This window comes from Euprymna scolopes, chromosome 5, assembly GCF_053919585.1.
Source record: "Euprymna scolopes isolate OS-2025 chromosome 5, ASM5391958v1, whole genome shotgun sequence".
Lineage (NCBI taxonomy): Eukaryota > Metazoa > Mollusca > Cephalopoda > Sepiida > Sepiolidae > Euprymna > Euprymna scolopes.
This window is the reverse complement of record NC_136486.1, coordinates 40,131,355-40,150,222: the sequence shown is the minus strand read 5'-3', so window position 1 is coordinate 40,150,222 and position 18,868 is coordinate 40,131,355. Positions and strand designations below refer to the sequence as shown.

Genomic DNA, 18,868 nt, shown 5'->3' with positions numbered 1-18,868 from the left:
AAAACAATGGAAAGAATATGCTGTTGTCATAGATAGATATAGAATCAGGTATACTTGGAGAGAGGTATATATTTTTGGTATGTTGGTTTGTTTGAACTGCATAGAAGCTTCAATGCATACTGTTTGTTTGTTGCATTTTTTTTTGTTTTTTTTTACATGGAAGTCACCACTTATCAAGGCCCTGAGGCCACTCGGGTATAAGGATTATTGCGTGTACAGTAATCAATGGGACAATATCGTAGTAATCGTTAGTAATGGAGATCTGATAAAGTGTCTTATTTAAGGGAGCAGTTTATCAGGAACTTGTTTATGATGGACTTGAAGACATCCAAGTTGTAGTCAGGTGGGAAACAGGCAAACGGAAGAGAGTTCCACAGGTGTGCACTTCTAAGAAAGAAGCTTTGTTCATGGAATCTACATTTTGATTTAGGCACAGATAAAGAGTGGGGAAAATTACTGACAGTGGTTTCAGCTAGACGGGTATTTTTCGTGAAAGATTGGCGAGGACCAGAGATTGGAGCTCAGACGAGCACTTCTCATGGAAATAACGATAAAACAATGACAGGCTCGCAATGTTCCTTCTGTGGGAGAGAGGTTGCAGGGTAGAGAAAAGGGCATCCCTCACTAAGCCACAAAGTCTATTTTGTACTCTGTCAAGGCAGGATAGGCTGTTTTTAGCAGCTCCTGCTCAGATATAGCAGCAGTACTTCATCCTTGGACGTACTTGACTTTTATATAGATAGAGAATTGCATCAGCAGTAAGATATCTACTGGAGCAGTAAAAGGATCCCACCATTTTTCCAGTGACCTTGGCAACAGATTTGATGTACATGTTCCATTTCAGATCAGGAGTAAAGGTCAATCCCAGAAGCTTGTCAAAGTTGTCGTTGTTGAGTGAATTGTATCTGAACACAGCATTGAACATGGCAATATCAATATCATCTGCCTGTATTTGATCATAATCTTTTCAGTAGATATGAAGCACCTGATGTTTCTGAAGGATTTCAGCTTTCCAGCTTACCCCCAACACAAAGGTCAACAGGAACCAGCGGTTACTCCAAATCGTCAAGAAAAGTTGTCATCTATAGACATTAAGTGACAGTTTCACATGCTCTAATGTTATCCTTACTTTAAACTGTGATAGATGACTCAACGTCCTGCAAAAGACTCACAGCAAAAAACATGTCGAGCTACAACCAGTCTAAATAATTTTCCTTTCTTTCTCTGCGTACTTGGAACTAAACAAAGCTTCCATGAACAGAACTTTTTGCACAATATTATGTTTTCAAGTCCAATGTAAACAAATTCTTGTTAGGCTATCCCCTTAAATAACCCAATTTTGACCAGTTTCAACCATTGTTTCCATGTTGTCACCATTCACCTGACAAACTCATTACCCATTATCCTCGACTGGCCTTTGAGCCTTGATAAGAAGTGACTCATTAATACATCTATATAATTTTTTAAAAAAAGTTATTGCGTAGGGAAATGTACACAGACAGACAGACAGACACGTTCACTTTGATAGATAGATAGATTTGTTTAACAAAAAATACATATGTATACATAAATATATATGGAAACAATTTTGTGTTTACAATAAACTGCTATTTTTCTTTATTTTGGGGTGTTTTTAAGGCTCTCATTATCCTCGCCCATCATCCGCATATATCATACATATATCCGCATATATCATACACATCACAATTTCATCCGCATATATCATACACATCACAATTTCCATTTTGTCATTATTGCATTGTAAATATAAAGTCATTATATATTTTATTTAAAAAAAAAAAAAAAAAGGAAAAGTCATTGTATATAATTTTATTTAAAAGGAAAAAAAAAAAAAAAAAAAAAAACTTGTACATATTGTCATCTGGGGCTTTAAATAGATCCAACTCCTAGAGTGAATGCGGTATTGTGGTGATTACAACTAGTGATAGGGAATAGACAAGTGGACGACCCCCGACACCCATTCCCCCCCCCCACACCCTTTCTGGCCTCATGCCACATTTAAAAAGAATTAGTTGCCTGTTTTATATAATTTTAACCCTAAAATTCTGTAAAATTTGTGATTTTTCTTCTTAAATAAATATTTAAATAAATAGAAAAGAGGCTTGCCTTTTTTCTATTGTTCTTGGCCTTCGGGCTGGGATCAAAGTGTAGTATTTGTTCTGCAGATGCTGCACTTAAGATAATTTGTACCAGTCAATGGAGGGAGAACCCTCTATACTGGAACAATTATTATTTTTGGTAACCAGAGTGCCCCCTTTTTGCCTACTTTTAGGGGAGCTGGTTTATACCCCACATTAAAAACGGCCTTGTGCCTAATTTGCTTTGGTGGGGAAGCAAATAAATACATTAAATAAATAGAAAAGAGGGTTTTTAATATGAATATCGATATGCACAAAAGAAAACCGAATTTATAGGAGTATAGATATATATATAAAATTGAATGTGTCTGTGAGGAGTATATATATATATATATATATATATATATATATATATATATATATATATATATAAGTGAACGTTTCTATGCAATAACTCTGTCAATTTTTAGTCTACAGACTCGAAATTTGATATACAAGGTACTGAGATTTGGGAAAATCTATGTGATCGGTTTTTGGCCAGAAATTTGACTGTTAAGGGGTCAAAGTTCAACGATTTGACCTTTGAGAACTCTACCAAACTCCTCCGATAATTGTGAGTGTAAACACTTGAAATTTTAGGTATAGGTTCCTTGAACATGGATCTAACTTAATAACTTAATTTGAGTCCAAAACAATAAATGTTAAGGGGTCATAATAGAGGTCAAAGTTTAAAAAATTGATCTGTTTTTTTTTTTTTTTTTTTTTTTTTTTTTGCTCAGCATACACCTCCAAACACCCGGGCAACGCCGGGCACCCATGCTAGTATATAACTTGAGTTCCTTCAGCTATAATCGAAACTGAAGCCGAAACTTATGAAGAATTCTTGGTGAAATTATTTATTAAAAGAAATGGAAGGTCATAACAATTAAACGACTGTCACTCGGAAGAAAAAAAAAAGATGTAAGCGCGACACACAAAATAACACACACGCTATCGTTTATATATATATATATATATATATATATATGTTTGGATCTCACTACTGTATATTAAGTTCAATATAATAATTGATGGAGAATTGTTACTTTAATAATAAATACGAGACCAAGTAAAGAATAGATACCTCGTAGCAGGAGACGACGACCGGTGACGACCGGCGCACATTTCAAGTGACACCGGTAATTCGACCTTGACATTGTTACAAGCACATGGCGTTATTTGTTTGTAAACACGTCAAATAGCAGACATGGTCAAATGTTCGCGAGCCAGATTTTTTTTAAATATATTTACAAAACTGGCTTTGTTTTAGTTTGGCATCCCCGTTGTTCTTGCAAAACTGTGAACATGGCGGTGTATGCGAAAAAATTCGTCTCCGGCAATGTTTGAAGTCAAACGTCAATGTTAGTTTTATTTTTAATAAAAACGAGATTTTTTTTTTTTTTTTTTTTCAATTACATTACAAACTTTATTTGAACTTTTTAATAAACACAAAAATACACATTATACACCGTTTATGATATACAATTTTTACATTTATTTAACCAAAATATATGATGAAAAATCGTCCCCGGTTTTTTCGAAAAAGATTTTTCCAATTTTTTTTTTTTTTTTTTTTTTTTTTTCTGGAAATGAAACTTTTTCAATCAACTTTTTCGGAAATGAGATTTAATTATATATATAAAAGAAAGATGTTTTATTTTTTTCATTTGTCACTTTGACACTCATGTATTGGGTACTTTTTTTTGTTTGTTTGTTTTTCATAATGCTTGATTAAAATACATGAGAAATGTAAAAAAAAAAAAAAAGGGTAAATATCCAGATACGCTACAACAGAATACCGACCACTCTAATTTGTTTTTGTTTTTTTAGAGGTAATTGAGGTCGCTGACAACGAAATCTGATAATCAAACTTGGGGCAAATTTACCGTTTGCATGGTATTAACCCCTGAACCCACGAACTACTTTTCACCATTTTGCAGCTTGCGCGTGCGCTGTAGCATAAACGACGGCGTAAACAAGCAAACTGCCTTCTCACATGGCATACAAATGTTCCGCGAAAAATTTGAAATTAGATGAAAAAGAAATAAAGCAAGAAAAGAAAAGCACACCAAGTTGTGTGTGTGTGGGGGGGGGGGGGGGGTAATTTAGTTTTTTTTTTTTTGTTTTTTTTCCAGAACATAGAATTTTCTAATTTTCAAAAATACATTATAGCACTTTTGGGGTGGAAAATTTAAAATTAGCTGAAAAAGAAATAAAACAAGAAATAAAAGCACTCTAAGTTGGGGAGAGGGGAGGGGTTAATTTAATTGTTTTTTTGTTTTTTTTCCTGGAACATAGAATTTTCAAATTTTCAAAAAGTCGGTGCGTTATTTACGGAAAAACGGTTAACTAAACTGCAGAAGCACCTATTAAGCCACATAAGTTCTATAATTGAATCCCCCTCCCGCAAAAAAAAAAGAACGAAAAACATAAAAATGTTTGGTGCTTATGTTTTTGTAAACTTCATTAAAAACTTCGTGAGACAAAAAAAAAAAAAAAGGTCCCCCAAGTTGTTGTACTTTTCTTTAATTGTAAGTCATTAAAAAATGTCGGTCCGTAATTTTTTGATTGATACGCCATGTGAGAAGGCAGTTTGTTCGGTGAAGCATTAAGCAAGCCGTCGTTTATGCTGCAGCGCACGCGCGTAGCGTAAACGGTTGCTGCAAACTGGTGGAAAGTAGTTCGTGGGTTCAGGGGTTAATACCATGCAAACAGTAAGTTTGCCCCAAGTTTGACTATCAGATTCGTTGTCAGCGACCTCAATTACCTTTCAAAAAAAAAAAAAATTAGAGTGGTTGGTGTTCTGTTGTAGCGTATCTGGATATTTACAAAAAAAAAAAAACTTTTTGTTCGACAAATTAAAAAAAAATATATTATAAAAGATCTATAAAGTCTATTTTTAAGTATGTAAAAGTTTGTTAAAAAGTTCAAATGAAGTTCGTAATGTAAGTGAAAATAACACTTCGTTTTTTTATTATTAAAATTTATTTAAGTACTTGTACAGTTTAATTAAGACTATCAAAAATGAAAATATTGAGAAAAAAAAAAAGGTTATATTGTACGCATCCGTTTTGACATGAAGATCTCCGAAAAAAAAAAAAAATTCACTTAATTTGATCGAGTAGTTTTTTTTTTTTTTTTTTTTTTTTTTTACAGCGGAAAAACACGTTTTTATGAGAGCGCATTGAAGGCAGACATCTTGGATTTGTTTTAAATTTTTGGTTTGAATTTTAGAAACGGCACGGGAGATAACTCCATGTAAAGTGCCGACACTCCCTCCCCATCTTTAATAACTAGCTTTTCTTCCTAAAAATCGAACCTTTTGCTAGGTATCATAACAAATTGTTTTTTCGCTGTAAAATAAAAACTACTTGATGAAATTAAGTGACTTAACTGTACAAGTATCTTTATTTTTAATAAGAAACGAAGTGTTTTCTAATTAAATTTTTTTTAATTACATAGAGTTTTGACTTAAAAGATGGTACTCCTTGGGCGTTGAGTTCCATGGCGACCAGCAGAAAAATTTAATGGGTAAATGTTTACTACTTTAACTACAACAGAACACCGACCAATAAAATTTGTTGTGTTTATGGTTTTCGGTGCCGCTGACAACGAATCTTATAGTCAAACCCGTCGCAAATTTACCGTTTGCATGGTATTAACCCAGGAACCCTTGCACTATTTCGTGAGCAATTAATATATTTTTAAAATAATATTTTTAAATATTAAATTTTGACGAATATTCGCGAGCAATATTTTTTTAAATAAAAGATATTTAAATAAATGGGCGTCTTTCTGAGTGCGTTTTTAATATATTTACAGAACTTTTTAATAACTGTTTTCTTTTTATCAAACAAAAATAGAACTTTTATAATGACATATATCTAACGGACTGTTTTTCAAACATCGAAATTTTCAAATTAAAGTTAGTTTTATTTAAAAAAAAAAAAAAAAAAAAAAGACGAGATGTTTTTGTCTTTGTTTTTTTTTCAATTAAATTATAAACTTTATTTGAACTTTCAACAAACTTTTACAGGAATAAAAAATAGACTTTATAGATATTTTATAATTTTTTTAAAAATATATTTAACGAAAAGTTTTTTTTATCATTTCATTGTTGAATAAAATTTCAAAATGATAAAAAAAAATATCTCGAAAAGAAAAAACACCTCGTCTTTTTTCTTTTTTTTTTTAAATAAAACTTTAATTTTAAAATTTCGATGTTTGAAAAACAGTCCATAATATATATTTCATTATAAAAGTTCTATTTTTGTTTGATAAAAAAGAATAAAACAGTTAATAAATACAAAAAAAAAAAAAAAGTTCAAATAAAAACTGTTTGAATAAAACTTATTAAAAAAAAAAGGTTCATTATTTATTTATTTATTATTATTATTATTATTATTATTATACAATTCAATATTTATTTGAAGTGCGATGTATGTCGGTGGTCAGTGAAGGAGAAATCCTTCTAGGCCGAGGCAATTTTTATGCATAATAAAATCACAAGTATAAACAATTGAGATTTAAAAATTTGATCGAAAAAATCCGAAACAGAAAGACACCTATTTATTTAAATATCTTTTATTTAAATACGTTCGTTTTGTTACTTACTTTAAAAATGTTTTGTAAATATATACTAATTTTGGTTAACACACGCAATAAAAAAAGAGACATTATTTATGTCCCTTTGAGGAATCCATATTTGATAAATTTCATATTAGCAGGAGGAGCTCTTTTAACCTTGGCGCTAAATCACGTTACGAAAATGCGATTTTCTACGACCCTCGCTTTAAAAAATCCTCTTATTTAAAAGAATACATGGAATTTAAAATATAAAAATATAGATAAATTCTTAACAATGAAAAATGGAAATACCCATTTAATAGTATTTTTTTTTTAGGTAAGTGATTTTTTGGTATTTATATATATACATATATTTATAAGCAAGTCAAAATGTGTTGATTTTCTTTATATATTTTTTTAAAGAAAACCGCTTTAAAAAAAAAACAAATATTGCATAATTTGCTAATAAACCTGTTATTTTTTAAAAAAATTGGTCTTTGCTCCTTTAATTGAAAAAAAATAGGGTTTGAATTACATTTTTCAAGTAGTTATAAGCTTCGAAAAATAGTAAGCTGAATTATTAAAATTCTGATCATCATTTTTAATGGCCACTTTCTGGTACACCTAATGTTCGGCTGTAGAAGATCTCACTTAGATTCCTATCTGAAGGAATTCCTGTGGCATGAAAGAAATCCAGAAAATACATTTTTCAAATTGTGTGATACTATTTCTGCACAACATCCATTTATTCAAATGTATTTTGTTTAAATGTTGTGTTTCGTTACATTAAAAACTTGTATTTAATTTGCCCTTGTGGAGAAGTAAGCAAATAGCAAGTTTTTTTTTTTTTAATAAAAATAAAAATTATAAAAAGATATGTGAATAAAATAATATATTTTTTAAATCTCGATTATTTATACTTATGATTTTATTATGCATAAGAATTGCCTCGGCCTAGAAGGATTTCTCCTTCACTGACCACCGACATACATCGCACTTTAAATAAACATTGAATTGTATTTAAAATGCACGCAGAAAGAAAAAAAAAAAGGGGTTGTACTGTACACATAGATTCGAAAAAGTTGTCAAAAAATAAATATATAACAAATAAATGTTATAAAAGGCAAGATAAGTTACTTTTCTACCAAACTGGATATAATTTTCGTGTTTTTATTCAATGTAACATGTTTATTCAGTTCGAAAAGCATACAGTATTTACCGATGCATTGAAAAATTCAAAATGGCGCCCGACTTTAACACGGTAAGTTCGGGAAAAGGTGTTATAAATAATAAACTAGACAAAATACTGTTAGAAATTCGCTCAGTATATGTTACCGTGACATAAGTTGACATATATTCGGTGTTTTTTTAATAGTATTTTGTCTAGTTTATTATTTATAACACCTTTTCCCAAACTTACCGTGTTAAAGAGAGTCGGGCGCCATTTTGAATTTTCCAATATATCGGTAAACACTGCATGTTTTTCGAGCTGAATAAACATGTTACATTGAATAAAAACACCAAAAATATATCCAGTTTGGTAGAAAAGTAACTTGTCTTTGATAACATTTATTGTTATATATTTGTTTGTTTTTTTTACAACTTTTTCGAATCTGTGTACAGCAATACAAACCCCAGTTATTTTATATTTGTTTCTGTTTAGTTTAAAATTATGTATTTTTAATAGACAGGAGAGATCAATAACGCCAGTTTTTAATGCTTAATTAATATAGCCCATTCTTTTTATTTATTTTTATTATAATTATTATAACTTTTATTAAAAAGTTATGTAAATATATTAAAAAACGCACTCGGAAAGACACCCATTTATTTAAATATATTTTGTTTAAATAAGTTCGTTTTGTTACTTACTTTAAAAATGTTAAAAAAAAAAAAATCTTGCTCGCGAACATTCGACCATGCCCGCTAGTTGATGTATTTACAAACAACCAACGCCATGTGCTTGTGCCAATGTCAAGGTCGAATCACCGGTGTCATTTGATCACTTGAAATGTGGGCGGGTTGGAGTTTAGGTGCGATTAACCTCGAACCCAAAATAACCCAAACTCAAACCCAAAGTGAAAGGGACACAAATATCGAGTCAGTCACCAGTTTGTATCCCTGGAAACAGTGACCAATTTTTATTTACATTGTAAACATATAGAACTTTTTATAATTGAAAAAAATTTAAATAATACGAACAGAATTGTTCTGGTACTTTTGCAGAATTGTTTTGCAACTATTCTATACTTTCACCTAACAATTTAATTTAAATTTTTTTTTTTTTTTTTTTTTTTTTACAAAATCCATTTTTTTTAATTTTTTTTTTACAAAAACAATTGAAAAAGAGAAACTGGAAAATTGATACGTTTGTAGGGTTAATTTTAATATAAATGGTCGATTAATTAATCACGTGGTCAATTATTCGACTTTTATCATTATTCACGTGATTTCACCTAACAATTTACTAAAACAAAATATCACTTAAATTTGAATTAAAAAAAAATATTGCAATACAATAAGTGCATTAATATGAAAAAAATCTAATCATTAAAAAACAAAATCCGTGCCTAACAATTTAATAATAAAAAAAGTCGAAAAGGCATCCATGAGTACATCATTCATATGCATTTGTGACCACGTGATTGATTAATTAATTGACCATTTATATTAAAATTAACCCTACACGCGTATCAATGTTTCAGTTTCTCTTTTTCAATTGTTTTTGTAAAAAAAAAAAAAAAAAAAATGGATTTTGTAAAAAAAAAAAAAAAAAAAGAAAAGAAAATTGTTAGATGAAAATACAGAATAGTTGCAAAACAGTTCTGTTGGAATTTTTTTTGTACCAATAATGATTTTTTTTGTACCATTATGATTTTTAGTTTCGTATATTTTGGGTTTGTACGAAACTCCCTTTAATTTGGAGAAAAGGGACATGCGAGCTCTGTGGTGACGTCACGAGCCCAGCGCGTATTTCGTCCTCTTTTGAAATTCTGCTGACGTGGAGAGTGAACGTGTTCATTGCCCGGCGCTGAAAATGGAATTTTGAAGAGCCTCCTTCAAAGAAGTAAACCCGGCAAGAAATTAATACCCGGCTGTGACGAGACAGACTTCTGAAAATTAACTACATGGCTGCGGTTTTGCTCGTATTTATTTTACAAGGAGTGGAATTTAAAGAAAATACCTTTTCACGTGACAAGGAATTATGGAATTTCCTATCCGGACAAGCGACGAGGTCTTGCTCCTGTAATACATGTGTGTCTCTACGGTTTGCATGCAACATGGAGGGAAAGAAAATTCTAAAAGAACTTTAAACAAAAAAAAGAAAAAGGCACATGCCTGACTGGCTTTCAATTGTGAGTACGCTCCTAAAATTAATTTCATATGCGAGTGTGATTAGGAAATACTACTATTTTGTACATTATTGTTGTATTCGTTTATGGATACACACAACTTCTTTATAAGAAACAGTGTTGTTATTTTTTTCATTACATGTTACTTTTTTCATATGTTACCTTGTCGTTTTTTAAGTTTAATGCCCGCAAAGGGAAAAATTTGCAACTTATTGTAAATAAAGTTTCTTCTTCGATTCAAAGCAAGACATTTATATTTTATTCTTTACCCTCTCCCCCTCTTTTGTTTCATGCTTTTTTTTTTCAGCTTAGTTACTTTAGTGTCGAATTTATCTGGAAGCAAGATAAATTCCGACAGTTCTGCAAAAAGTACCAGAACAATTCTGTTCGTATTATTTAAATTTTTTAAATTATAAAAAGTTCTATTTTTATATGTTTACAATTTACAATGGTCACTGTTTCCATGGATAAAAACCGGTGACTCGTATTTGTGTCCCTTTCGCTTTTGGTTTGGGTTCGAGGTTAATCGCCACCTAAACTCCAATCCTGCCGTAATTTGCGCCAGTTCTCACCGGTTTTCATCTTCTGCTATAGGGTATCTATTTTTTTACTTGTCCCTAAATCTACATGAATTAAAATATCATATTTAAGCCTATCTTAATACCGGGCAACACCCAGCAGTCTGCTAATAAAATATAAACGTGTCGATCAGAGATTCGAAATCTTAACATTATACAAAAAAACTATTAGTTTTTCTTCAAACAGTTGTAATCTTACTTCTTTTCTTTCGCCATAAAAATCATGAACCCCCCCCCCCAAAAAAAAAACACTTATTGCCTTCAAGGATTTTCTCCAGATTTTTTTTTTTTTTTTTTTACTTGGGAATCACCACTTATCAAGGCCCGAAGGCCACTTGAGGGTAAGGGCTAATGAATATAAGGTGGTAGAATATGATTATTTATGGGGACGACTCAACAAGAACTTTATATTGGATTTGAAGGTTACCATATTGTATTCAACCGAGAAGCAGGTTAGCAGAACAGTATTCCACAGGCGGGCAGTTCTGTGAAAGAAGCTTTGTTCATGAAATCTGCGTTTAGATTTAGGCACAGATAGAGAGTGGTGGGAATTGTTGATAGTGGTTATAACTAGTTGAGTGTTTTCTGTGTAAGTTTGGCAAGAGGAAGGGGCATAGATTGGAGTTCAGTCGAGCAGTTGCCATGAAAATAACGATAGAACAGAGACGGTTTCGCAATGCCTCTTTTGTGAAAAATAGGTTGCAGGGAAGAGAGAAGGCCATAAAAGTAATATTTTTATTGTATTTTTCTAAAAATATTTATTCCAAATTGATATTGTTGTTAAAATACATATATATATATATATATATATATATATATATATATATATTATATATATACTAGCATTTCAGCCAGGCGTTGCCCGGGTGTTTGGATGTGTCTGTTGAACAAAAGAAAAAGTGGTAGTAAGAAGGCAGGCTCGAACCCGTACCGCGAAGGAGGAAAAGAACGGGGTAAAAACATAACGTCTATGCTGTTACAACCACTGCCAAACCGGAAGCGACATTTTTTTTTAAATTAAGGCTAGACAATCTAAAGGAGAGGATCTTTCAAAAATATCGGCGAAAAAATGACCCCCTCCCCTGTAGAAAAGTGCCTAGTTGAAGGTGAAGATATTAATGTTTTTAGCCAATTTTTCAATATTTGTCGTATGAAAGGTCGAACTTTAAAACGATACTGATCTTGGTAAAATCCATCGCCTCTGTCGAAAGTTTTAGGCAGACATGCAAACATACATACATACATACATACATTTATATATTGGTAACTAAAAATTTTCGCCCCAATCTCTGAATACCCTTTATGTAAAATTTCAAATGTTTAGACCAGAAATTGTCTGAGTAATTTGGAAGAGACCGCAGAGGTCAATTTATTTTAACTTTGACCCCTTTTTTGACCCCTTAAAATTTATTGTTTTGGGCTCAAATCAAGTTATTAAGTAAGATCAATGTCCAAGGAACCTATATCTAAAATTTCAAGTGTTTAAACCCAAAATTGTTGGAGGAGTTTGGTAGAGTTCTCAAAGGTCAAATCGTTAAACTTAACAGCCAAATTTCTGGCCGAAAAACTGATCACATAGATTTTCCCAAATCTCAGTACCCTGTATATCAAATTTCGAGTCTGTAGACTGAAAATTACCAGAGTTATTGCAAAGGAAAATGTACACAGGCACACAGACACGTTCAATTTTATAGATATATAGATATATATATATATATATATACAATAAGCTCTACTCTCTATTGCGTATTGAGCTTTTTTACTCGGTTGGGATTTATTTATATTAGTTTGAAGTTTATCATTGCATATATCAGGTAAATACTACATCCCTTTGATTTCATTACAAATATATATATATATATATATATATATATATATATATACACACACACACACACACACACGCACAGGGTGACCCAAGAAAACGGGCCCCAACTCTAATTAGGCCTCGTTTCTTAGTGTTTTGTCTGAATGAAATGAAACTTTGGTCATAACTAGTTTATTATATTCAAAACATCACATCAAAACACTAGGGTCTTTGGCCTTTTTTTCTCCGTTGACTGTAAAATGCTCAGAAAAACAATTGAATATTCTCTGTTTTTTGGGGGTCACCCTGTATATATATAGATTTGTTTTCGTTAGAAACTTGCTTATTTTCTATTTTATCATTATTTTTAGTCATGCTCGACTGAGCTCAAATCTCTAATTCACACCATAAAACTTTCACAGTAAAAACGCGTCTAACTACAACCACTGTCAATAATTTTTCTTTTTATCTTGTGTGTCCTTAAAAGTAAACAGAAATCTCATAAACAAAGTTTCTTTCCAAGAACAACTCATCCATGGTAATACCAAAAATCCTCATCTTTGTGCATCTTACCTCAAACTGGTTGCTTTTAGAATTCTCTCCTTATTTCCTTGACTACATCAAGATGCAGAAATTTAAATGTAATGTGAACAAACATCTTACTGCATAACTATTCATTTAAGGATATCTATGGATATGGTTCACAGTAGTTCTTTATGTTTCAGTAGCAATGTGCCTTGTTTGGGAGTGAATCAAAGTAATAAATAAATACATAAAAAAATAAATAAGAAAAAGAATTTTGAATATAAATTTTCTATCCGAAAACAACGTTGCAAAAGGTGTAAAATCAAAACAAAGAAATATGAATCCAGAATGAAACAAAAATTTCTTTTACCAATAATAACTGGAATTTTGTTCCTGCACTGTGATATCCGGATTTTTAAGATACTCGAACGGGACAAAGTATTTCACATAATCTGAAATGAACGTGAGATTGACTTTCTTCGGTTCGGACTCTGGCAAGATGCAGCAAATTTTTTTCCCACGACTAAAAATAGAAAATAGAATTCATAAAAAATTAAATATCTGTTAACATAATTATTTAATAAGGATGTTTGCAGTGTTGAAAAAATAAAACGAAATAGTGAAAGTTTGAAAAAAAAAAAAAAGAAAACAAGTATATAAATTCGTAAAATTATTTCCACTATTTGAAAGCATTGAGATTTGGAAAAAAAATTATAACGATTCAAATACCAATCAATATGCATATGTTTTGTTTGTTTGTTTTTTTAACTAAACGTATTTATTTAAATTCCAATTTTCGACCTAATAAGAGTCTTCATCAATACAGGCAATATTATTTTTTGTGTGGCATGTTGTTAAGTTGTATGTAGTTTTCTGTTCTAATTAAAGATCAAGCTTTTATATGTTCGAGTCCAGTGGCCTTGTGCTTTGATGAGCATGTGTGATTAAGTTGAAGCTTAATAACAATATGCTGTGTAAAAAAATATATTGCTTTTATTTTCCTGGTGAATACTCTTGTATAGGTCGAAAATTTGAATTTAAAAAAAATATGTTTATTCAAAAAATGTTGCATATTGCTTTGAAACGTTCTTATATATTTTCAATTACAATGCTTTCAAACAGTGAAAATACTTGTACAATTTAACCACATGTGTGTACCAAGGCATAAACAAAACCACTGGACGTGGACATCTAAAAAAAAAATTCGATTTTCAGTGACAACAAAAGACTACATATGGCCAAATAATAACATGCCATATAAAAAAATATTGTCTGTAGTTTTCTGATGAGGACCCATATAGAGGATTTAAATAAATTAATGTTTATTCTTAAAAATGCTGCATTTTCATTGGTCTTTGAACCGTTATAAATTAAGTATATAAATATCTATCTATCTATCTATCTGTCTGTCTGTCTGTCTGTCTGTTTGTCTGTCTGTACATTTATTTTATCTATTTTAACATTTTCAATACATGCCATACTTTCCTTTAAAAAGTTATCTTTTTATGTTTCAGTAAATCTTTCACTTACTGTTAATAGAGGCAGAAATAATAAAAAAATAAAAAAATTATATTAAATATTTCAGAAGAAACTCTCCCCAACTCCAAAAACAATAACTGTCAATAAAGTCCTGCATGGTAGAAATACCTATTTACCAACAATGCTTTAAGTAAACTACCATGCCCTTTTTAAATATTAATTTCAACAAAATAAAGTTTTAAATATTATCCATAAAGCTGTCCAATGGGGTTTTTATTTTAGTCTAGCTCCGGTAGAGGCATTGATGGGTCTTTATTAAAACATCACAATCAAAAAAGTAAAATGTAATGTGGTCAATCATAGTCGAGAGTGATTCAAAGGCTCCTTTTTAATTAGCTACTACACCAAGATGTAGAGGGGGCGCCATTCCTTTCTCAGGAGTACTCCACTCATCCTTAATCCGAGTTTTATAATAATGAGTGTTTAAGACCAAAATACCATTTTTAAGTCTTTGGTATGACTCTAGCAAAGATTGAACCCTAATTTTCCAGCCCATTAGCAAACATTCTAACCATTATGCGGAATGGTTGCATCATAGTAAGTATTCATAATTGTATTACATCTGCCATCTTATTATCATGCTAAATTTAGTGCAATTCTGACCATTAAATCAGAAGGCTCTAATCTTTCTTTATATCTTTTCTTCTCTCTCTCTCTCTCTCTTTCTCTCTCTTTCTCTCTCTCTCTCTCTCTCTCTGTATATATATATATATATATATATATATATATATATATATATATAATACAATAGGAATGATATTTTCCCAAGACAAAACTGGTTTCATTCAATAATTACAAGAAACCTTCTCTACCACCTATAGCAATGGCCAACAACTCTTTAGCTGAGAGTACGTCTTTCAAGCTCCTTGGCCTAACGTTCACAGGAAACATGAGCTGGAACAATTACATCGAGGGCATTGCCAGGGCCGCTGCGAGGAAGGTGGGCTCTCTCTACCGTGCTAGAAAACTTCTAACACCCGAAAGTATCCTGTACCTCTATAAGGCCACTATTCGCCCATGTATGGAGTATTGCTGTCACATTTGGGCCGGTGCATCGGCTACTAGTTTCTCGCTCCTTGACAGGGTTCAAAAGAGAGTCGCAAATCTGATAGGCCCTAAACTGGCATCAAAACTTCAGCCTCTGTCCCATCGTCGAAACGTTGCATCCCTCTGCCTGTTCTACAAGTATTATAATGGTGAATGCTCTGAAGAACTGCAAGCACTTGTGCCCCCACGACGTGAACACCCTCGACAGACCCGACAAGCTACAAAATCCCACCCCCACACTGTAGAGATCCCTAGATGTAAAAGATCCTTCTACTCCAGTAGTTTCTTCCCCAGAACTGCTAGACTTTGGAATTCCATTCCAGGTCATTGCTTCCCCAACTGTACTGACATGCATAAGTTCAAGTGCAACGTGAACCAACATCTCGCTGCCCTAATCCCTACATAGTACCCCAGTAGATGTTTCCCCTGATAGTAGCCCCCTACATTAAAGTGGCAATGTGCCTTGTTTGGGGTGAAAATGTAATAAAAAAAATTAAAAAAAAAAAAAAAAAAAAAATCTAGAATAAAACATTATAGCAACACAGACGCCACATATAAATTCAATATGGCACCACACTACCTACCAATAACTGATGTAAGTTTTGCAGATATTATCAGACAATTTTAGTCATTATCATAAAATCTTATAATAGTTCTGAGGAGAGTCACTTTCCCAAACAAGTTATATTTGCTGGTGGTAGCAGGATACTTACTCACTCATTATTTTCTCCTCTCACTTTCTTCAACCAGGAAGTTTTATACATTTGCCACATTTTCTCACAACTGCACCGTCCATGTTTACATTATTATTCCATACATTTAATATTTGTTCTCCCCCTCCCTACATAAAAACAAACCCTTCGTTGCAAAATTAATTATTAAGTTCTGGTCAATTTGATTGGATGCTGACATACGTTTATCAGATTAAAGGAATATCAAATTAAAGGAATATCAGATTAAAGGAATTAAGAAAATTATGAAGAGTTAAAAAGAAGCCTATCGAGACTTAAACAACATGGCATTAACAAAAACAATAACTTCAACTTAACAATCGCAACACACTAATATCTACCTGTGTGTGCTTGCTTCTGCCTCAATAAAGGAATCATACGTCAGAACTTGCATTTCCAAAAAACTTCTTTTTATCTTTTTTTTCTTCTCATCATTATAGTTGTCATCATCAGTGATCCAAATTTTATGCAAGCTTGTTAAAACATAAAAGCATAAATCTGACAACAATTAACGCTATTAAAAAACATCTTTTTTATCTTTTTTTTATAGTCGTCACAGTTGCCATTCTCGCCATCGTAATCGATGAATACAAAATACAGATCATGCTGAAATAATATTATTTAGAAATCCATTCTTAACATAGGAGGTAATAGCTTTTTGGAAATATTATCTACTTTCAACTAACATTTTAATACACAAACAATACTCTATAAAGTTAAATTTAACTTAAACATCATAGTAAAAAAAATAGCACAATCCATATTCTGCATAAAACTGTCTCAAAATATCAGTAACCACTACTGCCTACAAGTGCTCGCCAGTGCCATGAAGTGAAAGTAACCACTTTCAAAAGCAATGATCACCATCGATGATGGTGCCCACTGCAGGATGACTGTGTCTGACAATTGAAGACAGACGATTTGCTCACTGGTGTCCACCAGTGCCAACCCCTGCCAGGAAATGATAGTAACTTCCTTTTTGATCACCAATTATAGCCAATCGCCATCATAACTGCTAGTGAGGAACAGTGCATGCCACTGGATGACAGTACCATCAATGAATGCCACTTCATGACAATTGAAGACAGTTGATTTCATTTCAGAGCAGCACAAAGGGGCTCGACACTGGTCATGATAGATAGTGCCTGATAGGTGCAGAGGAAACCAGTGCCCTCCAGTAAATACAAGTAACCACCTCAAAATGCCAATCACCACCAATATTCACCATTGAAGACAGACAATTTCATTTTTGGGCAGTCCAATGGAGGACGATACTGATCATGACTAACGGTAAGTGGCGGGAACATCCTTAAGACAGAACTAACTGTCAGTGACCATCAGTGTCCGGCATACATCCAGTGACAGCCAGTGAATGCCAGTGCCCAACAATGGCCAACAGCTAAAAAAGTTAAATCGTCTGATTTCAGTTCAGAGCAGTCCAATGAAAGCTGATATTGATCATGGTCGCTAGTGACTGCCAGTTGTAAAGGCAGCCAGTAGCCACCACTACCCTAAAGTAACAAATGCATGTGAAGGAGAGAAAGTCATGAATTGAGCCTAAAGTTTCTCTTCATTCCTTCCTTTTCCTGTAAGTGTGATAGTGTGTGTGTGTGTGTGTGTGTGTGTGTGTGTGTGTGTGTGTGTGTGTGTGTGTGTGTGTGTGTGTGAAAAATGTATGCTTTTGTGTATATTTTCTCTGCTTGAATGAGGATCAATGAATGTTCTACACTTCAAACCCATTTTTTCAATCAAATTGATTGATTGCTTGCTCTAGTCAGAGATCCACTATGGCACACTGGCAGGAAGGTTCACAAGCCTCCCCACAGTGACTTAGTTCACAATACATTATAGTTTACATTGCACTTTGAGAACCTATTGTTGATTTTGTAAAATTATTTTTATATAATGACTTCAATTAAAGTTAAAAATGCAGAAGTCAAGTATTATGGCTCAATTGTGCTCTAAGCAGAAGCATTTATTTTGAACTCATCCCAGTCTTATTAAAGAGCCTACTATTGATTTTATACGTCAGGCCCTTCTGCTTGTGCACTAATAAAACTTCCCAAATGCACTTGTAATGTTATGCTATATAAGGGTGTTAACTTTGTTCAAAATCCTTCTTTAATCGGATTTTTTTGATTATCAATTTTCGATACTTATAAGAGACATGCCAATGCAAAATCTATCTTAGAACACTCCCAGACACATAAAGTACATTTGTGTGAAATTTAAGCAAAAAACTCAGCCCAGCCATTTCAAAGTCCATAGAAAACACACACACACACACACACACACACACACACACACACACACACACACACACACAATGGCTTTTATGTATAAGTAAAGATTCATTAATTTTCTTTTACATTTATTGCATTAAACAAAGCTTTTTAAATTTTTATTTTCAGTATCAATTATTTCTATAAATAGATATATTTTTAAAATATTATATTTACATAAAAAAAATTGTAAATAAACATATTTCAATGAAAATAATCAGTTTTTAGTTATTCTTATGTGTCGACCTACCATTTTGCCGAGGTCTTCAGATTAGACTAGACCATTTAATTTGAACAACTTT

General features: G+C 32.1%; 1 protein-coding gene across 4 annotated transcripts in view; it reads right to left on the bottom strand.

The window, feature by feature from the left end:
* LOC145276789 (plexin-D1-like) overlaps positions 1-18,868 on the bottom strand; it is a 425,273-nt gene that overhangs the window by 291,469 nt on the left and 114,936 nt on the right. For all 4 annotated transcript variants that reach the window (XM_080128091.1, XM_080128089.1, XM_080128090.1 and 1 more), the window contains one exon: positions 13,338-13,490. In XM_080128091.1, coding sequence (XP_079984217.1) covers positions 13,338-13,490 — 153 coding nt within the window. The remainder of the gene's footprint in view (positions 1-13,337; positions 13,491-18,868) is intronic.